Genomic DNA, 27,009 nt, shown 5'->3' on the forward strand with positions numbered 1-27,009 from the left:
CATCATTTTTGGTAATGTTTTGTATTCTGTTTGTGCCTTGTATTAGGGCTTCTAACATTGTCCCTATTTTTTCTTCCATGATCTTTATCGATTTAGTCTTTATGTTTAGGTCTTTGACCCACTTGGAGTTAGTTTTTGTGCTTGGTGTGAGGTATGGGTCCTGTTTCATTTTTTTGCAAATGGATATCCAGTTATGCCAGCACCATTTGTCAAAAAGACTATCTTTTCCCCAATTAACTGACACTGGTCCTTTGTCAAATATCAGCTGCTCATATGTGGATGGATTTATATCTGGATTCTCAATTCTGTTCCGTTGGTCTATGTGCCTGTTGTTGTACCAGTACCAGGCTGTTTTGACTACTGTAGCTGTATAATAGGTTCTAAAATCGGGTAGAGTGAGGCCTCCCACTTTCTTCTTCTTTTTCAGTAATGCTTTACTTATCTGGGGCTTCTTTCCCTTCCATATGAAGTTGGTGATTTGTTTCTCCATCACATTAAAAAAATGTCATTGGAATTTGGATTGGAAGTGCATTGTATGTATAGACGGCTTTTGGTAGAATAGATATTTTTACTATGCTTTGTCTTCCTATCCATGAGCAAGGTATGCTTTTCCACTTATATAGGTCCTTTTTAGTTTCTTGCACTAGTACTTTGTAGTTTTCTTTGTATAGGTCTTTTACATCTTTGGTAAGATCTATTCTTAAGTATTTTATCTTCTTGGGGACTACTGTGAATGGTATTGATTTGGTGATTTCCTCTTTGTAAATTTTGTGTTCCTCATTTTCATAGTAGTCAAATTTATGTTTGCTGAGTTGTTATGATTTTCTTGGTTTTTATTTTGAGTTATGGAATTGTCATACCTCTTTGTGATTACCTTAATATTTACACCTGTTTTTCTAAGTAAAAACCTAACTTGTATTTTCCTATATCACCTTGTTTTCCTCTCATATGGCAGTTCTATGCCTCCTGTATTTAGTCCCTCTTTTTAATTATTGTGATCTTTTACATATTGACTTCAATGATTCCCTGTTTTGGGCATTTTTTTCTTTTGAAAAATTAATCTTAATTTGTTTTTGTGATTTTCCTAATTGAGTTGATATCAGGATGTTCTGTTCTGTGACCTTGTGTTGTGCTGGTATCTGATATTATTGATTTTCTGACCAATTTCCTTTAGTATTTCTTGTAGCTTTGGTTTGGTTTTTGCAAATTGTCTAAGCTGTGTTTATCTGCAAATGTTTTAATTTCACCTTCATATTTGACAGAGAGTTTTGCTGGATATATGATCCTTGGCTGGCAGTTTTTCTCCTTCAGTGCTCTATATATGTCATCCCATTGCCTTCTTGACTGCATGGTTTCTGCTGAGTAGTCTGAACTTATTCTTAATGATTCTCCTTTGTAGGAGACCTTTCTTTTATCCCTGGCTGCTTTTAAAATTTTCTCTTTATCTTTGGTTTTGGCAAGTTTGATGGTAATATGTCTTGGTGATTTTCTTTTTGGATCAGTCTTAAATGGGGTTTGATAAGCATCTTGGATAGATATCCTTTCATCTTTCATGATGTCAGGGAAGTTTTCTGCCAAGAGATCTTCAACTATTCTCTCTGTATTTTCTGTTATCCCTCCCTGTTCTGGGACTCCAATCACACGCAAGTTATTCTTGATAGAGTCCCACATGATTCCTAGTGTTCCTTCATTTTTTTTAATTCTTTAATCTGATTTTTTTTCAGTTATAATGGTGTCAATTCTCTTATCCTCCAGGTCCCCCACTCTGCATTCCATTTGCTTGATTCTGCTCCTCTGACTTCCTATTGAGTTGTCTAATTTTGTAATTTTACTGTTAATCTTTTGGATTTCTGAATGCTATCTCTTTATGGATTCTTGCAACTTATTAATTTTTCCACTATGTTCTTGAATAATCTTTTTGATTTCTTCAACTGCGTTATCAGTGTGTTCCTTGTTTTTTTCTGTAGATTGCCTTATTTCATTTCTGAGGTCATCCCTGATGTCTTGAAGCATTCTGTAAATTAGTTTTTTATATTCTGCATCTGGCAATTCCAGGACTGTATCTTCATTTGGGAAAAATTTTGATTCTTTAGTTTGGGGAGTTGTAGAAGCCATCACGGTCTGCTTCTTTATGTGGTTTGATATTGACTGCTGTCTCTGAGCCATCTCTAAGATATTGTAGTGATTTATTCTATATTTGCTCACTGAGTCTTGTCTTGTTTTGTTTTCTTTCAATGTACGTAGATGAGCTACTAGATTGTGCTGTCTTTATTGTCGTAGCCCTTGAATCACTTATGTCCTATTACCAGCTGGTTTGGCCTGTTACCAGATATATAAGCCTAAGAGTCCATTCACTATTCTTGAACAGAATCTGATTTTGGGTCACCAAGTGTGCAGTGCAGACTGTCACCTATCCACCTAGAGGAGTAGTGGTGCTAGTTGTGTGCACCAGATTCTAGTAGCAGCAGGGGTCACACTCCGGGGGGGGGCAGGATGCTGACTGTCTTCCCCCAAGTGCCAGTGAGATAGGTGTGTCTCTATTCCTAAAGCACTTTGGTGGGTGGGCTCTGCAGCTGTACCTTAGGCACCCAATGCATGTACCTCTACAGACTGGTAGGTGTCATTATCCTCAGACCCCTAAGGCAGGAGGCTAGGTGGTCTGGGGGGAGCTTCAGCCCTCAGTTCCCTGTTGTGGGTCAGTGAGGGCTCTATTTAATATGCAGAGATATCAGACCTGAGAAACTTGTCTTTACAGTAATCCGCTAAAACAATTACAGCCAGATCCCTATCAGAATTGCCTTTACATTATAATAGCCACCTTGTTCCCTGTAGGGATGAAAGCCCAAGACTGTGGATCTCATATGCCTGGCTGGAGCTGGTTCTGTATTTTTAGTCCAATTTCGGGAACTCAGGGAAGGATTTTCGGGCCCTGGGTTTTTTGTAGCTGCCTCTCTCAGGCCAGGAGAATGGGTTAGGAAAAGACCAAAAAAAAACAAAAAAAGAAAAACAAAAACCACAGAGTACTTCACTCTCTGGCTCAGGAAATTCCAATGTTAATGAAGCTGCCTGGGAAGGGGAGGGGAGGGGTCAGATAGTTAGGAGAGAGTAGCACCCCGGAATATAGACAAAGTTACTTATCTTGTTTGGTGATGACTGTTTTATCTGAGATTCTGGAGGGGTGTGTAGCCTGTGCATGTTGGCTGGGTTCAGATTGTCCCCGAGGGTCAGGCCCCCATCCTGTGCTTGTGCTGTCTCAGAAGCCGTGGTCAGTTCCTCCACTCCCAGTCCAAAGCCCAGAGCCAAGGTTCCCCGGCTGGGATGCTGCACTCCAGGCTCCAAAGCCAGTCACTGCCTCTCAGTGACTTCTCATCCTGTGAGCCGTGTTGCTGTGCTTCCTGCATGCACTGCTTGGGCTTCCCCCTAGGTCACTTCTAGGGGCTAGGGCTGCATCCCATGTTTGCGCCATCTCAGGATGCCGTGGTCAGCTCCCCTGCACTCAGTCCAAAGCCCGGCACCAAGGTTTTCTGACTGGGACGCTGGCTCCAAGCTCCGAAAACTGTTATTGCTTCCCTGTGTTTGCTCGTTCTCAGTCTCTGTCACTCAGGTCAACTCTTTAGATCTGTATTTGATGGTCAGGGTTTGTAGACTGTCATGTATGTGATCGACTCACTTGTTTTTCTAAGTCTTTGTTGTAAGAGGGATCCGAGGAGCTTCTACCTAGTCAGCCATCTTGGCCCCCTCTCTCAATCACTTATGATGCTTGTAGAAACTATGGAATGAAAAAGGAAGACCAAAGAAGAAATGGTGCATCCAAATTGGGTGTTGGTGAAGAATATTGAATATACCATGGACTGCCAAAATAACAGCAACAACAAAAATCAATCTTAGAATACATTAACCGGCATACTCTTTAGAAGCAAGATGGTGAGATTTAGGCTTGCTTAATTTGGACATATCATCAGGAAAAGGACATCTTATTAGGAAAAGTAGAAGATCAGCAAAAATGAGGGAAATGCACCACTGAACATGAAGATGATGCAGGATGAGGCAACATTGTGTTCTGTATGCATGAATTGGAGCCAGAAATTGTTATGATAGCAACTAATAATAACAACTTTAAAAAATATGTATGAAAAACAGAATACTATACTATTTTTCTCCATAAAGATCATTAATGCATCTATTTAATAAATATATACTCTGTTCCTGCTGTCTTCCAGACTTTATGCCAGGGGCTAGATATACACAGTTAAATAAATCAGGGTCTTTGTCTTAAGTAGCTTACAGTTTGTAAAGAGACCTTCTGGGTGAACCAAAGTTTAAGCTCAGTTTGGTAACTGCTGTTTCAGGGGTATTCATACCACACACTGTGAAAGGACAGAGGAGGCATAGCCAGAGCAGCTGGGATTGAAGAGAGGGCTCAATATACAAGAGGTGGCCTTTGAATTGAATCTTGAAAAATAATAGGAATTAGGAAAAGAAGGTGGATAAAGCCATTTAAAGCACTGGAGTGGGTGAAGGAGTCCATGCCAAACAGCACTGTAAATTGAAAGAAAGGTGAGTAATATTCGTGACTGAAATTCAAATATGAGAGAAAATGAAGTATTAGAAGCAAGAAGAGGGCAGATCATGGAGAGCCAGAGAGCTTAACCTGCGAAGTTTGAACCAAAAGACAAGAGGACACCGGAACAAACAGAACAAATAAAGAAAACAAAACTTCAGAGTAATGCCATGATCACATTTCTGTTTGAGAAATATTACTCTGGTATCATTATAGAAGATACAGTCAAGAAGCTAAGGACAGAGACAGAGTAATTAGAGATTATGGCAGCAATGTGGAAGAGAAGAAATGGGAATCTGAATTAAGCTAGAGAAATTGTTATCAGAGGTGGAAGATACGAAGATAAGGGGGTGCAACATGTGAGATTTTGTGACTTCTGTGGCCTAAATGTCTTGTTTTCCCTTTTGAATTAACAATGTGTATTCTTATATTACTTTTCTCCATGTTATTTTACTCTCACCTTTTTATGCATGTATATGAAGCCGAACTTTCAAAACTTTGAAATGGTATTCCTTTCATATTCACCAAATCTTATATGACGGTCGACTTGAAACTTGAATATTTGATCACTTAGTACATTCTGCCTGTGTAACAAAGTTCATCGTTATAACCTTCCAGTTATTACAAGTTCTGTGCTCTCTCAAATACGTATACACTTCAATTACAATTGCAATGCTTTTATTTTAACAGATTCTAGTTTCTGAAGGACTGAGTTTCAAGGATTATGTTATAACGAGAACAAAGGTTATTGACTGCATTTCTCATTTCTTTCTGAGATACCTTACTAGCTAAATAAAACAGAATTTATGCCAAGATGTTTTCTCCCTGCAGGAAAACATAATGGAAGTTATCAGAAATCAAGAGTTTTTACTCCTTCCAGCTGAGGAGCTCCATAAACTCCTAGCCAGTGATGATGTCAATGTTCCTGATGAAGAGACCATCTTCCATGCATTAATGATGTGGGTCAAGTACGACACACAGAGGAGATGCAATGACCTAAGTATGCTTCTTGCCTTTATAAGACTGCCATTGCTGCCACCACAGGTAATTACGTGTGACTCTGTTTTAATAGCTATGACTTGCTCAAAAATTCTATATTGAAAGTAAGCATTACGATCCATTTTTTATTTTTACTCATATATTGTTTCTGTTTTAATCAAATACTATCTTTAAGGGAAATTTCATAGTGGAGACTTAAAGGATGATCCACTAATACTCTGAATCCCATCTCTGGCACTTTCTTGAATCATGGTCACTTATATGACTGTGAGAATATCACTCAACTTCTGTGATCATTAATTTCTTCATCTATACACCAGGGTACACTGACGCAAAAGTTTTGTGAGGACCAAATTAGATAATATACTTGAAACACTTTATTTCAACACAGTATCCAGGTGATTTTTTTAAAAAAATACCTTCTATGTATGTGTATGTGTATATATATATATATATATACACACACATATACATATATAGTCAAGAAAGTTGTGCGTCAGGATTGTATTCTTTCACCATACCTGTTCAATCTGTATGCTGAGCAAATAATATGAGAAGCTGGACTACATGAAGAAGAACGGGGCATCTGGATTGGAGGAAGACTCATTAACAGCCTGGGTTATGCAGATGACACAACCTTGCTTGCTGAAAGTGAAGAGGACTTGAAGCACTTACTAATGAAGATCAAAGACCACAGCCTTCAGTATGGATTACACCTCAACATAAAGAAAACAAAAATCCTCACAACTGGACCAATGAGCATCATCATGATAAACAGAGAAAAGATTGAAGTTGTCAAGGATTTCATTTTACTTGGATCCACAATCCATAGGCATGGAAGCAGCAGTCAAGAAATCAAAAGGTGCATTGCATTGGGTAAATCTGCTGCAAAGGATCTCTTTAAAGTGTTGAAGAGCAAAGATATCACCTTGAAGACTAAGGTGCGCCTGACCCAAACCATGGTATTTTCAATCGCATCATATGCATGTGAAAGCTGGACAATGAGTAAGGAAGACCAAAGAAGAATTGACACCTTTGAATTGTGGTGTTGGCGAAGAATATTGAATACACCATGGAATTCCAAAAGAATGAACAAATCTGTCTTAGAAGAAGTACAACCAGAATGCTTCTTAGAAGCAAGGCTGGTGAGACTGCATCTTACATACTTTGGCCATGTTGTCAGGAGGGATCAGTCCCCGGAGAAGGACATCATGCCTGGCAGAGTATAAGATCAGCAGAAAAGAGGAAGACCCTCAATGAGGTGGATTGACACTGTGGCTGCAACAATAAGCTCAAGCATAACAATGATTGTAAGGGTGGGTCAGGACTGGGCAGTGTTTCATTCTGTTGTGAGTAGGGTTGCTACGAGTCAGAACTGACTTGACGGCATCTGACAACAACAACAACAAATATATATATATATATATATATATATATATATATATATATATATATCTGCAGTAATTAGTTCCTAGCTTCCCCGTTTTTGAAAATAACAAGGAATAATTTATAACTAGTTTGACCTAAAATTCAATGTGTTCATTCTTTGGTCAAAATGCATATTATATGGTCATCTAAGGATACTTATTAAAAATCAGTTCATGCTATTTCAGACATTATAGAGAGATAGAACATTCTTACTCGATGGAGGTGAATTATGAATAGCACCTAGCAACTGGAATTATGGAATCTTTGATAATGGGAGCTAAGGGAAATACAGACACCACATGATCTAATCACCTCATTTTTAGAAGGTAGGTAGGGCACAGAGTAATTGAACAAGGACATTAAGTTCTCTCAACTAATGAGAGGAAGGATTACTTGTTCTCCCTGATTCTGATACTTGTGTCTTTAAACTAACTTGTAATGCAAATTTATCTATGTGCTTGTCATGCTATCCAAAAATTAACTTTAAGGATACTTTAATCTCTGAAATGACAGACAAAATTGTGTTTTTGTGTATTTTGTGACATGCGGAGATGTAAGTCTTGGAGAAGGGGACCTATAACATTAATTAAAGTCTTAATTTGGATCCAGACCACTGCCAAAAAATTTACTAATCCTTATACTACTAAGATTGTAAGTTAGAGAATTAGAAATTTGGGTAAGAACGGTAGTCAAGTATGAAGTGCTAATAACGTGAACAAATAATGTTGTATGTCAAGATTAGAAAGTTAAATAGGTCTATTACACAGCTTTTGCCAATTTAAGTTTTTTACATTGTATAGCTTATTGACAGCACTTAACAATATTAGGCTAAGCAAACCTTAAAAACTTACACAGTGATTTTTCCACCATTGTAAACCAAAACTCAATGATTCATAGAAATAGCCCCCCTTCCCCCTCACTCCTGCCCCTGGTAACTACTAGTAAACTTTGTTCTCTATACATTTGCCTTATCTTTTTATATAAATGAAGCCATACAATATTAGTCCTTTTGTGACTGACTTACTTCACTCAGCATAATGTCTTCAAGCTCCATCTATGTTGTGGCATGTACCAAGACTTCATTAATCTTATTGGCTGAGTAGCATTCCATTGTATGTATGTACCATTTTTTTGTTTATCCATCAATCCGTTGATGGGCATTTAAGTCATTTCCACTTTTTGTCTATCGTGACTAGTGCTGCAATGAACATTGGTGTACAGGTATCTAATGAATCTCTACTTTCAAATCTTTTGGATATATACTCCTCCCCAAAAAAAAACCAAACCCACTGCCATCGAGTCGATTCCGACTCATAGAGACCCTATAGGACAGAGTAGAACTGCCCCATAGAGTTTCCAAGGAACCCCTGGCGGACTCAAACTGCTGACCTCTTGGTTAGCAGCATATCACTTAACCACTATGCCACCGGGGTATATACACAGGAGTGAAATCGGGTCATATACTAGTTCTATTTTTAGTTTTTTGAGAAACCACTGTTCTGTTTTTCACAATGACTCGTAGTGCTTGGGATTTTAAAAGCTTTCAAGTGGCTATCCGTGGCACAAAAACTGGTCTCTATTTGCCTGGAGCAACAGAGGAAGAAGGAGAATCAAGAATAGGAGGAAGAAATGAATGTGTTGCTAATTACCTCCATGAATAACTGCCTTCTCTGCCATGAGACAATAAGAACTGGGTGGTGCCCAGCTACCATTACTGAACATGTTGATCAGGGATTATAGAAGAATCCTGATTAAAAGGGGGGAATATGAGACAGAATTTCAAATCTTAATGGAATCCAGACTTTCTGGAACCCTGAGGGATGGATGAACCCTAGAAACTATTGCTGTGAGATAATCTTTAATCTTTAAACTAAAAATATACTCTGAAGTCTTCTTAAAACCAAACCATAGTTAACTCAAAAAGAACATTTTCTGTGAGCATTATGCTCTTTTAAGATCTATCTATATGGGATCAAATTGAAAATAGCAACTCAAAAGATTAGATAGGAACCTTAGGAGGCAGTGAGTTTATGTTAATGGAGGAAGAAGAGCTCAGAAAAAGGGGGTGTGAATGATTGCACAACTGGAAGAAAGTAATCAATGTCATTGAATTGTACATGTAGAAATTATTGAATTGTGTACGTTCCACTGTGTACATTCTCAACAACAACAACAAAATAAAATAAATTAAAAAAAATATTAGGGATATTTAAAGCATGAAGGGTCTACATATTTCTGGTGATATAAGTGTTACATTTCAAAAGGAGATAGTACTTGAACTAATTTTTTAAGTAGACTTAAAAAGGAATATGGTTTGTTTTTGTAGGGTAATTCATGCAGACGTAAATGATAGGTTCGAGGTAGTAAAAGAACAATATTTGGGAGATCATTTGTGAGCTGCTTCCGTTATTGCTATAATGCTATACAAGACATCATAAAGCACTGACTAAGGCAACAGTAGAAAAGATAGAGAAGGCGGCATGGTTTAAAGAAATGTTTAAGACAAACATAAATATAGAGAAAATATATACTTTCAGGTTTAAGTTAAGCTAAATAGCCTGTATTAATTTTTACAGCTCTGAGTTTCTTTGATTCTATTTAATAAATACAAGAAAAAAATTTCTGGAATTAAAAAAAAAGTAGCCATAAGGACAGAAACTTCACAGACAAAGAAAATATTAGATTACAATAAATCTTTTGTTATATTTGTAAGGCAGTCGACCAACTTGACTTGGGAAAATTTCAGTTCAATCATTTCTCATTATGTGCACTCTACTGCTTTTTTTTTTAATTACTAGTTCCATTATGCGTATCTATGTTTAGTTATATCTTAAGCATGCAAGAGATAATCAATTCTGAGAGTTTCTATTATTTATGCATTAATATATCCCATTATGAAGTATAAATTATGGTAATTTGGAGTTACAAATATAATGAAGATGGAAAGATTAGTAGAGAATATGGATTTCAGATAAGAAGAGTGGTAGAGAAAGTAGGCTTCAGAAAAGAATAGGAAAAAAGATAAAAAGAAACAGAAGCAACAATGTCTGTTTTATTCTCTAGTGAAATACAATAGTTGGTACTAAATAAATTTAGTTATTTAACTTTGCTATTTTTTTTTTTTATGGAAAAGATCAGAGGAAAGACAAAAAGAAAGAAAAGATAATTGAATTATAGACTAAGAAATGGTAAATGACTTCTATTCCCTTTCTAAATAAGTGAGGGATAGATTTTTAACTAATAGTTTCCATATTTTTCTTGAACTTCCTGAAGTTAAAAATTTCAAAAGAATTGAGAAAAATCGTGGAAGTTTCAGTCATTTTAGAAAGAATGTTATATATATTACATTGCAAGGAGCATACCAAATTCGATTTAATCATCTTTGTTTCCTCTTTTCAGGAGGCAACAAAGAGCTGCCACTATGCAATAAACAACATGGTTTAATTTTTTCTTTTTTTTCTTTTATTTTTATTCCACTCCTTTTAACTGGCTTCATATGTTGCATCTTTTAATATGTGTTGTTGTTGTGTCTCATCTAGTCAATTTCCATTCATAGCGACCATATAGAGCAGAGTAGAACTGCCCCATAGGATTTTCTAGACAATTTTTTTTTTTTAATCTTAAAGGAGCGAATTGTCAGGTCTTTTCTCTCTCAGAACAGCTGTTGGATATGAACTGCCAAGCTTTCAGTTAGCATCTGAGTGCTTAGCCATTGCGCCACCAGGGCTCCTGTAATATATATACACATATTTACTTATTATATACATATTTTAAAATGATATGTAAGTATCAGAAATATGGTGTGTTCTCTTCTAGCGAATGATATATAAAGTAGGGGAATGCTGTTTTAAAAATCAAGCAAATGCATTTCTACATAAAACCAAGTCAATAAATACTCAGGAAAATTCAGTATCACAGCCAGAGATTATTTAGAAGGTTGAGATATAGAGATAACCTTTGCTTCATTTCTTAGGACCTGCATTACCTCTTTTGAGACAACAAGGAGAAATATTTCTCACAACAAACCCAGTGACTCGTAAGAGAAATATCCAGCAATGTGTGTGTGTTAGTGTGCCCACATACTTACTTTTATTTTCTGTAGCAAAAAGTAAGAGAAAAAAGTTTGAAATATTTTATTTTCTGTAGCAAAAAGTAAGAGAAAAAAGTTTGAAATATAACAAGAAAATATTGCCTAGGCTTAGAGAAATGTAGTTTAATCTCATGACCAAATAATAAAAGTAATAATAACAATGAGATTCAACTAAGTGCTTAAATTTGAAAAACAAATGTTAACTTTATGTAAAAAAAAAAAAAAAAGGGTTTACAGAAATTAACTCTTTCTATTCTAAGTTGTGGAGTAATAAATTCTTCACAAAAGATTATTTATGGTAGTAACGGAGCTGTGAAAAGGATGGGCAAGATCTTCAACCTTTTATCCACTGAAAAAATACGATGACTGACCTGATACTAGTGACATAAGGACTCTGTTGTCCATAAAAATTATAGCAACAACTAAGAAGCCTAATGAAAAGCAAGCAAAATGGCAAAGAGAAAATCAATATAAAAAGAGCATTCATGAATCATAGTGTAAGATACATAGAGTAGGGTAGACTCTTGAGTTGCTTATGTTTTGTTTGAGTTTACTTCCCCATAGCAAGCATTGGTAAACTACTCCCTGATAAATCCGACAGGTCTCAAAGTTTGCCAACATAAATGTTCACCGTTTAGTATGTTATATATCTTATCTTTACAAAGGAAAACAGAAAAACTCTTATAAACAAGTAAAGCAAAAAGAATCAAACACCTTAACAGAATCCATTACTAGTTTTGTTACTTCATCATTTTTTATTCTTTTTTTTTCTCCCTCTGATTTCCTTGCTGTTAAATTAATGGTTATACAAGGCTATCAGTGGATAGTTAGTATTCTGTACAAAACTAAGATGATAAAAATAAAATAAAAATAAAGAGATAGTGTTACTCTTCTCTAAATACACACACATTAAAATCATAAGTCTTTAAATGAGAAATATGTGACAACATATACTCCTAAAATCCTATAGATTTATGTTACATTACTATTTAGTTACATGGTCACTTAACACACTATGATGATTGCGGTACAAATTATAACATTAAAAAAACACAAAACCTTTTTTTATTTCAGCATGCTTATAAATCAACTAGAGTATCAATGTAACAAAAAATGTGTAAACACATTTACAAGCACAAAGTCATACATACATACATGACTCTCCTTTCTATAGCAAAGAGAGTAATGGGGAAGTTGGGGCCTAATCCAGAAGACTTTTTACTACAACAGATGAAGTGCCTCTGCTTTTATCGAGGGCCGATCCCACTACTTGTGATTCATATTCCATCTTCCTTGCCACTGGAACTTCACTACCATAATTATTGCTCCACTATTTTACACCATCAATTTTCACTCTTTATTAGATCATTCCAATCAGCTTACAAAGATGTGTTGTTTCAAGCTTATTAAAAAAAAAAAAAAAATTCTCATGTTCTTTTCTAACTAAACTGTTCCCATCCTCTACTTCCTTTTCCAGCAAAACATCCAATTATTTATATCTATTAAATACTTATTCATACCATCATTCTCTCTTCAAATCATTCAGATCAGTCCTTTGCAGTAATCAAGATTGTCAAAAGCCTCCTTTCCGTAATTTTTTTCTCCCATTCCACTTGTTTTTATTTTAGTAAGCTTCTCAGCAGTGTTGGACACCATTGATCTGGCCATTCTTTCTCCATTACATACTTTCTAATGTCGTAATGCCCCAGTCACCACATGTTCTGCATGGAAAATAGCATTTACTCTCATATTTTAAATACCTCATGGAAAAAAAAAAAAAGGGAAATCAACTATAAATTGTGAATTTACATCCCTAACAATACATTTTTCCTAAAAGGGTAGACTCAAATACCAAGTTAACTACCTAACATCTCCAGTTGGATATCCCAATCTCCAATTGGCATTCCAAACTGCACAAGTCCAAAATGGAAGATTTCAAAATCCCAAACCTTTTTTTTCCCCATTCTTAGTAAATGTCACTACCAACCATCTAGTTACACAGTCCTAAGTCCTAGAATCATTTTTAATTTTTCTCTTTGTATTACATTCAGCATTCAATCCTTTAGGGAGTCCTTTTGACTCTACTGCAACTCATATCCTGAATAGGCTCTTTTTTTTTTTTTTTAATTATTATTATCGTTAGCATCTCAACAGTCTCTTTCTAAAACAAGGCATCACCATGTTTCTCGTGCACTAATGGGAGACCCTCCTATCTACTCTTCTTATTTTTATTCTTGGCTACTCTAATAATTCTCCATTTTACAACAAGACAGGAATTTTTTGCAATATGAATCAGTTCATCTCAAAGTTTAGTTTTATCTTGTCCGTAGGACAAAATTCTAATGTCTACAAGGCCCTACATGAATTTTCCCTTGCCTACTTCTCTGACCCCATGTCCTACCATCACTCAGTGCCTTTCAGAAACACTGAGCTTCTTTCTTGTTCTTGAGCGTGTCAAGGCCATCCCTTCTGTGGTATACTTGTATCAGCTGATCCTAAGGACCAGAAGCAGTGGCATGCCAGGGGAAGAGGTTGGCAATGGTGGGAGCAGTCCATAGAGAATTAAGAAGAGTAATAAAACCAATGAAAAGTCTGATATGATTATTTACTATGTCTTGGCAATGATAACATAATCCGACCTGCTGAGATGAACTGCCCTAATGATATCCCCATTTTTGTTTTGTTTTGGTATTTTACTGCCTAGAAAGCTGTTTACCCTTGTCATAGCATGACTGACTCTTTCTTATTAGTCATGCCTCACCATAAAGGCTCCAGGTCCTTAGCATAGCATACTAGTATGCTACTTAGCATACTATTTGCTTGCATAGTTTTGGTTTATTTGTTTTTATCTCTTTCTCTGTAACTATATTTTTCAGAGCACCAGATGTGAGAGTCTTGTTTACCAGGTGACTGGCGTAATTAGTACTCAATATATATTTGCTGAATAAACAAATGAAAAATATATTCTAGGTCTTAGGAATTTTACTCTCACTTATTTTAACTATCTGCTGCTACATGATTTATCTGAAATGTGACAGAATTCTCTACAATGGTTTGTTATGATGAGGCTAACAGAGGGTGCTAGGAACACTATCATAAAGCAAGATAGGAGATTGTTGGTTCAGACTTAACTGAAAATCATTTATTAAATGGATTCAAATAGGATATAATCTCTCATCTTTTTTGCTTTATTAGCTATATTTCTAAAAAACACAAATTTACCAAAATTCCTCTACTTAAGCTAGCTGTGTATTTAATAACAGAGTAGCCTCAAGGTCTTTAATTCATTTTCCTAAGTCTGAAAAATAAAAACCATCCCAAAAGGAAAAAAAAAAAAAACAAACACTGAACTTAAAAATTAAATTGTTTCATAAACATATTTGCACATATTAAGTAATACTATACTTAGCATTTGCCAAAAGGTCACATGGTACAAGAACAATTACTCTTCTCAAGTAAACATTAAAGGAAAATTCATTTTTTATTCATGTCTACTTAATATAAGAATGATAAAATTAAAATAGAATATAATAATTTGTAAGAGGACTAAGAAAAATTGTGAAACATTTTCAACAAAGCAAATGCCATGTAAATCATCAAACCTGATAATTCCAGTGGTTTTAATTCAGGATTTTTGGAAAACTGAATTAACTCTTTGAAGCAAATTTAATATTATAGTAAATGGAAATAGTGGAAGTGAACATCAGAGGTCAAAATAGGATACTTAAACTAAAGAACACTCAAACTCTGGGCAAGTCTCAGAGCCAAAGCCTTAGAGTAAATTTATATCTATCTAATTATGGAATTTTTTAAAATTTAGTAAGTAATATATGTGGGATAGCTAAAATATATATGTTCCCACTAACTCTTCTCCAATTGCTATTTTTGTAACACATTTATGCTTGTTACTCTTTTAATTTGAGGAAAAATAAGGTGGTTGTATAACTGAAGCAGAGAGATACAAGGGGTCAGTTGTTGGAAGAATTCAGAGAAGTTATATAAACAATCACTGAACACCTTGTAAACCATTGTACAGATCTCGTGGGGTTTTTTTGGAGTGTAATGGGAGCCATTGCAGGATTTTGAGCAGAAGAGAAAGCTGATCTAACATATACTTTTAAAAGGAAACTCTTGCGTTACTGTGTTGACAAAACACTAAAGGGAAGCAATGGTAAAAACACGAAAATAAGTTAGGAAGTGATTACAATAGTAGAAGGGAAATATTTGGGGGAATAAGAGGAGAGCAATGTGGATAGTAGCAATGATGATAGGGAGGAACATGTACATTCTAGTTATACACCCACTTCTCACGTATCAACATAGTTAGGTTCCAGTGATCAAGTCATTATGCAAAAATCAGCATTATGCAAAAGTAGAGGATGGTCACATCAGATCACACAATGGAGGATGACTACATCATTACATAACTGCCAAACCACTGAGTATCATGGCCCAGCAAAGTTGACATATAACCTTAACCATCACATCCAGCATTACTCTCACCTCACGCCTTGGCGTTTGCTACCACCAAAGGTACATCATTAATGCACAAAATAGATTTTTTACTATTGTCGTAAAGGTGAAATGTTGGATAACAAGAGTGGAAAAGTGAGGGGTAGGTGTATTTTAAAATAGAGCTAGTTAGAAGGCAGATACCAGAGAAAGTGAGGGATCACAAATGAGACCGTGTTTCTTGGGTTGAACTCAGAAGAAAGATGGGGAAAGATTCTTTGGAGCACTGACTTCGAGATGTCTATTAGAACTCTACAGGAGTCCCTGGGTGGCACAAATGGTTACGCACTTGACTACTAAGTTAAAGATTGGCAGTTCCAGCACACCCAGAGACATCTCAGAAGAAAAGTCTGGCAATATGTGTCTGAAAGGTAACAGCCTTGAAAACCCTATCGAGTAAAGTTCTACCCTGTACACATGGAAAAAAAAAACAAAACAAAACACATGGAGTTGCCATAAATTGCAATAGACTCAATGGCAACTTTTTTTTTTTTTTAATTAGGCCTCTAAGTGGAGATGATTAGGGCATAATTGAATATCTCAATGTGAAGGTATGGAGATCTGACTGGGAGATAAAAATTTTGAAGATTGGCATATAATTTAAAGACACAATATGAGATAGTATCATAAATGTTGCTAATAGGTCAAGTAGAATGTGGCCTAATAATTGATTGTTAAATTTACTAAAATGGAGGTCATTAGTGACCTTGCCAAGAGGAGTTCTGTGGAATGCATCTAAGAGAAAATGGGAAGACAAAATTTTAAAACAGTAAATACATACAGTCTTTAAAAAAATATTATTAAGAAACTGAACAGAAAAAAAAAATGGTCTGCATTTAAATGGGTGTATTAGTCTGGATTCAGCGAGAAGAGAAAAACCACATTGTAATTTCAACAGGGAAAATTTTTATAAAGAATTATTAACTTATAACAAAGACTTGGAAACCCTGGTGGTGTAGTGGTTAAGTGCTACAGCTGCTAACCAAAGGATTGACAGTTAAAATCCACCAGGCGCTCTGTGGAAACTCTATGGGGCAGTTCTACTCTGTCCTATAGGGTCGCTATGAGTCAGAATCGACTCGACGGCACTGGGTTTGGTTTGGTTTGGTAACCAAGAATTGGAGTTAAGTATGGATTGGAAAGTAAACAGTTAAGAGAACTCTAAAAAATATAGAAATAGAAGATATAAGGAACAGCCACTTCCCATAGGGTAGAAAGAGAGCACCCAAGGAAGAGCACTCTTCACTCCCCCACTCCCTCCCCAGGATTGAAATCCAGACCTCCTTGCAATAGGCATAGCCCAGCCACGGCTCATGGGATGGAAGAGAAGTCATTGTGGTGATCCACTGGTGAAATTTTCTGGAAATAGCCCTCTAGGGTGCTAGGGAGATCTCTTCATGGAGATGTGTTCCTACTTGAGGCACTGTTCTACAAAATCACCTCAGGAAGGCCTGGGGGAATCTGGTGGGTGCTGCTAGCCACCAGACACTGTAGGAGTTAGGCACTGGAGAAGTTGAATTCACCGCAGGAGCTTGGTGAGTGAGCACGCTCAAGTTAGCAATCCAAATGTCTCCCCTACAATGGATCTCCAGATCCCGCTGTGGACAAAGCTTACTATAGTGCAGTTAGAAAATGAAAAATATTTAAAGGGCCCAGATCCATTTTCACATAAAAGGTAAAACAGTGTTTTTTTGGAGCTGAGAGTGTATAAATTGATAACCACCAAATTTGGGAAGTGGAGTCAATCATACTTGTATATCCATGGAATGATCCAGAAGAGAGAAAATTTAATAATGTCATAAAGAGAAATAAAGCATTCTATTTGAAATAGCTGGGCAAGATTTCCTGTACAAGTGGTATGATTGACTTTAGAAAAGAGAATTGAAAGAATGCATCAAAAGTTGAAAGGCAAAGACATGTATGTACATACAGATGTTGGTAGGAGGGTAGATATAATGGTAAAATTCTGTGTTTATTGGATTGTACTTTTGACTCTAACATTAATTCACTGTTTGATCATGAAAAGCTTGTTTTTTCTTTAGTCCTCAGTTTCCACACTAGGCCAAGGAGGACATCAGACCCATGACCTTAAAGGTTCTTCTGACAGTAATATCCTATGAGTCAAAGTAGGTTTTAAGTTCCTAAAAATTATACCTGTTCAAAATAATGTGACATAGAGAATTTTATAAAGAAATTATATATATCTCATCTATAAATATATATAATAATAATAATTTTCATTAAGTCTCAAACCTATCAAGTACATTTTATTCATTTCAAAATGTACTGAAAAAAATTAATTTCCTTTTGCTTATCAATTAAATTATCTTAGTGAAAATTGGATTCCTCCCTTTATAGTGAATTTTTAATTTTAGTCATCTTTCACAGATTTTAAGTGAAAGGGAATATTGTTACTTTAAAGATGAATAAACCATTTAAAATTAACTTTATAACTTCTGTAATTTAACAATATCCCTAAGCAGAAGAAAAGCAAACTCTAATCTATGGGAAGTAGCCTCAAGTGAATTGAATTTTATCACGTATGTGTGGAAACAACTACTAATGAGGTTTTAATTTCCAAGAGTGTCAGACAAATAAAATAGTTTATTTTTATAATGACTCTGAAAACTGAAAGAAAATAACCCCCTGAAGAAGAGAAAATTCAACATTAATGACCATCCAGAGAATCAAGCATACACTTTCTTTTCCTTTCTAATAAAGTGAAAAATACCTTCAGGTTACCAAAAATAAAAGTTGCTAGTAAAAATATTTTAAAAATTAGAGTGCACTGCTACTGTGAAGGAAACCTTGGTGGCACAGTGGTTAAGAGCTATGGCTGTTAACCAAAAGGTCAGCAGTTTGAATCCACCAGGCACTGCTTGGAAACTCTATGGGGCAGTTACACTCTGTCCTATAGGGTCGCAATGAGTTGGAATTGACTCGATGGCAATGCATTTAACCAGCTACTGTTAAAAAATGATAGATACATGTAAAGTTCTTTGTTATAAACATTCCAGATTCAAAGAATATTTTATATTCCTTTCAAAATATTTTCAAAATGTCTTTGAAAGAGATCCTGGAATAATCGTATTGATGCTGAGTATCATATGGTATAAAGCTTACTATTGAGCAAATGGTACACATATTAACTTAATATTTAGGATATATACTTCACATATTTCAATTCAATATTCCTGATAAATATGAAGAAATATCACGTTTGTTTCCATTAGATCATTTTAAAGTAAATGAAAGCAACTCAAGGTTTGTTGTTATTGGAAATTTGGGTGGCCTTCTGTCACTTGACTTCATCACGTAGAATTAATTGAGTCCATTACATTTTTCTCTGTTTTTTCCCCCTACTTTGATTCAGACAACAATTTAGAAAACATTAATGTGACCTTTGTTAGTTTACAATTATCTTTACTCCAATATTTTCTACCCACTCTTAATTTCCTTATCAGACCAATTTTATTACTGAAAGTTCAGGATTTATTCTTCCATAACAGGCAGGGAAAAGACACAAATCATCACACAATGTCATCATAAAACTTGCATTTACCTTACATTCATATATTATTATTCCGGAAGGGCTTTAAAATAAGCCTTTTAATATTTTAGAATAGGAACAACGGTGATTCAATGGTAGAATTCTCTTTTCCCTGAGGTAGACCAGGGTGCAGCCACCACCAGACCGTCAGCGGGGGCTTGCATGTTACTGTGATGATGAACACATTTCAACGAAGCTCCTAGACTAAGATGGAAGAGAAAGAAAAATCTACTGATCTACTTCTGAAAACTTGTTATTTTTGTTGTTAGGTGTTCCAACTCATAGCGACCCCATGCACAACAGAAAGAAACACTGCCTGGCCCTGCAACACCTCACAATCATTGCTATGCTTCAGAACATCGCTGCAGCCAATATGTCAATCCATCTCATTGAGGGTCTTCCTCTTTTTCACTGACCCTTTGATTTACCAAGGGGCTAGTGCCCCTTGATAACATGTCCAAAGTACGTGAGATGAAGTCTCTCCACCCTTGCTATTGAAGAGACAAGTTTGTTCATTCTTTGGCAGTCTATGGTATATTCAATATTCTTTGCCAACACCATAAGTCAGATGCATCAAATTCTTCTTCAGTTTTCTTCATTCACTGTCCAGCTTTCACATGCATGTAAGGTGATTGAAAATAACAATGGCTTGGATGGGGCACTCCTTATTCCTCAAGGTGACACTTTTTAACAGTTTAAAGAGGTCTTTTGCAGCAGATTTGCCCAAGGCAATATGTCATTTGATTTCTTGGCTGCTGCTTCCATGGGTATTGATTGTGGATCCAAATAAAATGAAATCCTTGACAACATTATTTTCTGTATTTATCATGATATTGCTTATTGGTCCAGTTGTGAGGATTTTTTGTTTTCCTTATGTTGAAGTTTAATCCATACTGAACGCCGTATTCTTCAATCTTCATCAGTGTTTCAAGTCCTCTTCACTTTCAGCAAGCAAGCTTGTATCATCTGCCTATCACAGATTGCTAATAAGTCTTCCACTAATCCTAATGCCTCATTCTACTTCATGTGGTCTGGCTTCTCAGATTATTTGCTCAGCATACAGATTGAATAGTTGAATGGTGAAAGGATACATACCTGACACACACATTTTCTGATTTTAAACCACACAGTATTCCCTTGTTCTGTTCGAACAACTGCCCCTGGTATATGTACAGTTTCTTCATGAGTACAACTAAGTGTTCTGGAATTCCGATTCTTCCAATGTTATATTTTGCATAGTCATTAAAACACAGGTAAACATCTTTCTGGTATTCTCTGCTTTCAGAAATTTTCTGACATCAGCAATATTTCTCATTCTATGTCCTCTTCCGAATCCAGCTTGAATTTCTGGCAGCTTCTACTGCTGCAGCCATTTTTTAATTATCTTCAGCAAAATTTTACATGTGTATGATCTTAATGATATTGTTTAATAACTTCCGCATTTCATTAGATCACCTTTCTTTGGTATGGGCGCTTATATGGGTCTTTTTCAGTTGGTAGCCGTCTTCCAACTTACTTGGCGTAGACGAATAAGCATTTCCAATTTTGCATCCACTTGTATTTTTTTTGTTATAGCATCTCAATTGGTATTCCATCAATCCTGGAGCCTTATTTTTCACCATTGCCTTCGGTGCAGCTTGGATTTCTTCCTTCAGTACCATCATACTGCTACGTTTGATCACATGCTACCCCTTGAAATGGTTGAACATCAACCCATCCTTTTTGAAACAGCAACTCTGTGTATTCCTTCCATCATCTTTTGATGCTTTCGGTATCATTGAACATTTGCCCATACAATCCTTCAATATTGCAAGTAGAGGCTTGCTTTTTTTTTTTTTTTTCAATTCTTTCAGCTTGAGAAATGTTGAGCGTGTTCTTCCTTTGTTTTTTTTTTTTTTTAATTCCAGGTCTTTGCATACTTCATTATAACATTTCACTTTGTCTTTTTGAGCCACCCTTTGAAATTTTCTGTTCAGCTCTATTCATTATTTCTTTCGTTCTCTTTATCTATTCTACATTCGAAAGCAAATTTCAGAGTCTCTTCTGACATCCATTTTGGTCTTTCCTTTCCTGCCTTTTTAATGACCTTTTGCTTTCTTCATTTATGATACCCTTGATATCATCCCACAACTCATCTGGTCTTCAGTCATCAGTGTTCAGTGCATGAAATCTGTTCTTGTTATTGTCTCTAAGTTCAGGTAGGGTACAGTCATGGTTGAGCTTTGTTTCTCATGGATTGGTTTTAATTTTCTTCAGCTTCTGCTTGAACTTGCAGATGAGCAACTGATGGTCTGTTCAATATTCGGCCCCTGACCTTGTTCTGACTTATGATTCTGAGCTCCTCCATTTTCTCTTTCCACAGATGTAAGTTGATTCAATTCCTGTGTATTCCATCCAGTGAGGTCTACTTCTATAGTCGCTGTTTATGTTGCTAAAAAAAAAGTAATTCCAATGAAAACTCTATGAAGCACAAAGGTCTGATACACAACCAATCATGGGGATAGCACAGTACCAGGCAGCTTTTCTTTCAGTTGTGTCTGGGGTCACACTGAGTCAAGTGTTGACTTTATGGCAGCAAATGACAATAATATTTTAGAAATTAAGATAGATATTGATTTTCTGAGCATTAAGGTAAAATACTTTAGGTAATGTTTTTAATCGACTAACTCACTAAAAAACGTGCAATGGAATTTAAGAATCCTAACTCACAAACATGGAATTTTTGAACCCATGAGACAAGTTTTCAAACAAACAAGAAAACATCTTTTGAATCTTAACTTTTAGTATGTAATACAAGCTGCATTGTAAGCTGTTATCACAATGGCCAGAGCAGAAACGAGGGCACAGATTCTGAAGAGCTCCATTTTTTGGGGTTTGACTCAGTAAACAGTCGGACTATTTAAACCACAAAGTATTATTTTGTTGTAATTGAAAGTACATTTTTTTACCTGAAAAATTAACTCACATTTACTTATCTATAAAAGTTTCCCTCAAGTTTATAATCACATAATTTTATTAACTGAGCCTCTCAAAGTTGATTAAAACCATCGTATACAACTGTATATACTCATATGCATATATATACAAATACAAAATATATATACATATATATATGTGGAGCCCTGGTGGCACAGTGGTTAAGAGTTTTGCTGCTAATGAAAAGGTCAGCAGTTCAAATCCACTAGCCACTTCTTGGAAACTCTGTGGGACAATTCTGCCCTGTCCTATAGGATCGCTATGAGTCAAAATTGACTAGATGGCGAAGGGTGGTTTTATATATAAAATATATAGAGACAGGTAGTCCTTGACTTACGACAGGGTTTGATTCCAACAACTCTTTCATAAGTTGGCTCTGATGTAAGTTGCATACCTCAGTTTTTTTCTAGTTTTCATTATCATTGCCTTTTATTATCAGAACCTTTACAAATCTGATATTTATTTGTCTTTGGTGGTTGGAAGCATTATAAATAAATATACAGATTATTTTAATAAATGCACACAAAAATACACAAATCATAAAAATTTACCCTGACGATGAAGAAGAGTTGGACGACATTGGCATTTTGTTAGATGCAGTAATAACTCCACTTGTGGAAAATTCTGGATCATCTGGATTATCCCTGGGAATGAGGAAGGCAGTTCTAACCAGAAAACTGGTGAGAGTTGTCTGTGTGTTCCTTTTCTTTTTTTCTCCAAGTATTTGGTGGTAACATCTCACTGCTTCCCGAATTTGCCTATCCACCTTAGCAGAGCAATCAGCCTTTAGGTCCATGTTTTTAAGCAACTGAAGCCCCTGATTTACTTTAGAAAACTAAATCTATATGACAGTATTTTGATCAGTAAATCATAAAATTGGACATCTGTGAGTGAATATCAGAGAATGATAGCATCTGCAAATTATTTGCCACAGCAACATGGTATGTAGTACATATTACTAACCATAAGATGTACAGAAAAAAAAAAAGTGCTTCTAAGTGCTGCTTTTCTAATTTGATTACATACAGCTTGAATACAGGAGCTGCCTGTATTCATATCATTAAGCCTGTTGCTGTCAAGTCAATTCTGACTCTTAGCCATCCTAGAGAACAGAGTACAATTGCCCCATAGGGTTTCCAAGGCTGTAAGTCTTTACGGGAACGAACTGCCACATCTTTCTCTTTCAGAATGGCTTGCGTTCAAACCACCAATCTTTCTGTTAGCAGTCAAGCACTTAGACACTGTATCATCAGGGCTCCATTTTCACGTCATTATTTACTCTGTTTTATAGTAATACTGTCTTTAAATATATTTAATTATATTATGGTGAGAATTAATAACATCATGTTTATATTTAATATATGTTCTAATATCTATGTATATTTATTAATATTATGAATAGTCTTAATATCTATGATTTATTTAGCAGTTAAAAATGCTCATATAATGCTGAGTTCTTTCTGCATATTATCTTATTTAAATGTTTTACTATGTACCTATTGTTTTTTCATGGATATTTAGTCTATAAATGAGAAAACTGAGAATTTGAGAAATTAATTTATCCAAAATCAAGTATTGTAGAAGAGAAATTAAAGAGGAAACAATACTTAAAATCTTTAATAAATTTTTGCACAATGCCCTTAACTTTGAGCATCACAGCCCTATCAATTTTCTTGTCAATTTACACATGCTCTTTATTTCATAATTATAAATGAATTATAGAACAATAACCTAAAATCACTGTCAAGATACTTTATAACATTTTAGGTATACTTCCAAGGACTCGTTCTTTTCACTGAAGAAAATCTGGCTTTATTTGGCATCGGATAATGATTTAATAAAGTTTAAGGAATCAAACTTAATTTTTATTTTAAGGTAAATTATTTTTCTTCTGAGGAAATGTAAAAGAAAAATATAAAGTGTCAACCAAGTGAAAAAATAGTTTTTAAGAAGAAAACTTATATAAATGATATTTTATGTTATATCAATATGTTATTATTGCTACCACAAAGTATTTGAGGTGTCATTGAAAGGTTTAATGGAGCTGCAATAACTAGCTTAAACAAATCATGATTATGACTGGGCAGAATTAATCAGTGATAAACGTAAAGTAAAAATAGAAGGGGTAGACTGAAAGGTACAATTTTTCTTAACTATTTTAATGTTGCTATGTATTTTTTTATGTATTTATGACCGGTAAATCTACATTTAAATGTTTTCTAAAAAAATTTAAAATTTTTCATATAACAGTATTACCTGATAGACAATCTAAGACCTTTGTTCTTTTTTTCACCTGGTGTTAATAAAATCATTTTATAAGGCTATACATTCCTATCGAGATATTTTTGCAAAATTCAAATTACTTACAATTTCTTGGTTTACCTCTACCTTCTTTTGGTACTTCAGGCCATCTAGAGTTATGTACTTGGGAGGTAAAAACCTATGTATAAGTATTAAATAGGTGATATTTAAAAGCAAAATACCCCATTTTTCCCACCTGATAAACTGACATATGTTGATGCTGAAATTATAAATTACTAAAACAAGCCAGCCTGTTTTTGTTACTAAACGACCTTATTGTTACTACATTTACTCTCTGACATATTCTCAATGATTTGCTCTAGACAAGTATTTCCCAGTGATTTATCCTTGGACAAATACTACTGGAAGGTATTCATCAAATAAGTGCTTCGTCTTAAAAAAAAAAAATTATGTATATATAACCCATTGCCATCAAGTTGATTCTGATTCATAGCGACCCTGTAGGACAGAGTAGAACCGCTCCATAGAGTTTCCAAGAAGTGCCTGGTGGATTCGAGCTGCTGACCTTATGGTTAGCAGCCGTAGTGCTTAACCACTACACCATCTGGGTTTCCATATATATATATATGTTTTATATATATATATATAAAACATTCCATATCACTTTTTTGAAAATTCACACAGCAGATTGTTACAGTAAAGTCCCCCAGATCTCTTAATAAAGTGAGATACTTATCTTTAACTCATGAAATTCCTGTCTTAACTGAAGAACATTTATTTCAAGTAATATCTATTATTGTCTCATGGGAAGAATGCTCTAGGAAACACACTAAGGAAGCACTGTCCAGAGTGGTTACATTTAATGAAGTGTCTGGAATTCTTAACCGTAAGTTTGATAAACAATGGATTTTCTTTCAGAGTAAATTATCCTAAATTATGAGTGGTTGAGGTGTGGTTATAGTTAAAGAAATTGGCTTTCTTCTATTTCTATGTCTTTCCAGCTCAAAGTAGCCTGCAAAATTGGCTTTGCTGAGCTGGAAAAGCAGTATATTCAGTGATTTCAATAAGCTGACCTATAAAGACCTGGAAATAAAGTCATAAATAATAATAAGTATGTTATTCCCTATTCAGTTAGCTGTGGGAGTTTTCCAAACCACTGAACAACTTCCCAATTTGCTACAATTCAGCATAAGTGCTGCACTCTTTTCAAAAAGAGCCTAAGAGTAAGAGATGTCAAATATATAGTAAGAATTCAGGGAGTGATGAATACTTAATCACAGTGAATATCTGAAATCTGGTCTCACTGAGTAGTTGCTTATAATACTCATGTATTGTAGAAATAAAAGACGGAATTTTATCCTGCCCATTAGATTTCACCTCACGCTAATATATATTTGTACTAATGTTCATCATTCTCATTATATATTAAAATATGAATAAAATTCGGCATATAAATATCTTACACCTGAAATTCAAAGTAAGAATCTATTTAAATGGTAAATGCCTACTTCATCTGATCGGTTAATTTTTTAGGAGAGTAGAATGACATTTAGCCTTGTTCCAAAGTCCAGAAACAAATGTACCTAGAAATTTGTTTTCTATGTACATAAAGTTCTTCTCAACTGTTACTGTCTTCTTACTCCAAGTGCCTACAAGTTTTGCTTTGTTTTAAATCTTCCCGTGCCATGTATACTTTTATCGTCCTTAGATCAAGCAGTATCCTTTTTTGTAATAGTTTTCAAGAGTAATTGCCAACTTCCAGTGACATCTTTCGCCATCTAAATCCATTCTTTAGAATGTCTCCAGAGTGAATTTTCTAAAACACAAAATTAATTATAATGTTCAATGGCTTTTAAATGCATAGAATATAGATATACAGACACACATACATATAGATATGCATAAAATATGCTTATAATATACATATAGTTTATATAGTATAGTATACCCAAGGATATAGTATGCCATATGCTTAGGATTATAAACATTGTTCTTCATTACAAATTCTTTCCTGCTATTATTAAATTTCTTATAAAATGCAGCATAGTTTTTTTATTTTTTATTTTGCACATGATGAGTCTTCCAAACTGAGCCTTTTCCCTGACACCCTGGCCCCCAGACCTAGACATGCACACACTGGGTTATCTGCCTGGTTCACCGTTAAAAACAATTCAAGATTGACATTCCAAGGAGGGACTTCCTGAACCACTCCTATCCATCGTCAGAGATGGGTGCTCCTCCTATATATATTCCCATAGCATTTTGCTTTAACTTTATTCATAGCACTGATAACATTTTATTTATTTAGAGATATGGGTCTACTTGCTGTAATAGGCTGTTAAGTTCCTGGGGATCTTATTTCTGTGCCTGTTACACAGTGGGCACCTAATACTGACAGCCTCTTGTAATGTTGTTGATGTTTGTGACTCATTGTTTTTCTCTATCCACTTTTTTCATACCTTTCAATGACTTTAAATATCATGTCTAGATGTAGAAATCCAGAGTCAGTGCCTTCATCCATGATTCTTTTTATATCTATTCTTATTGCAAGAAGTCATTACACAATATCTTTTATGGCCAGTATTTAAGCAGATCACTCTCATCTTTATTAGTCTTTTATCTTTTGATTAT

General features: G+C 35.1%; 1 protein-coding gene across 2 annotated transcripts in view; it reads left to right on the forward strand.

Moving 5' to 3' along the window:
• Window positions 1-27,009, forward strand: part of KLHL1 (kelch like family member 1) — a 487,627-nt gene that overhangs the window by 279,587 nt on the left and 181,031 nt on the right. For both annotated transcript variants that reach the window (XM_003409439.3, XM_010589423.3), the window contains one exon: window positions 5,393-5,605. In XM_003409439.3, coding sequence (XP_003409487.2) covers window positions 5,393-5,605 — 213 coding nt within the window. The remainder of the gene's footprint in view (window positions 1-5,392; window positions 5,606-27,009) is intronic.

The sequence above is a fragment of the Loxodonta africana genome, chromosome 17, assembly GCF_030014295.1.
Source record: "Loxodonta africana isolate mLoxAfr1 chromosome 17, mLoxAfr1.hap2, whole genome shotgun sequence".
NCBI classification, from domain to species: domain Eukaryota; kingdom Metazoa; phylum Chordata; class Mammalia; order Proboscidea; family Elephantidae; genus Loxodonta; species Loxodonta africana.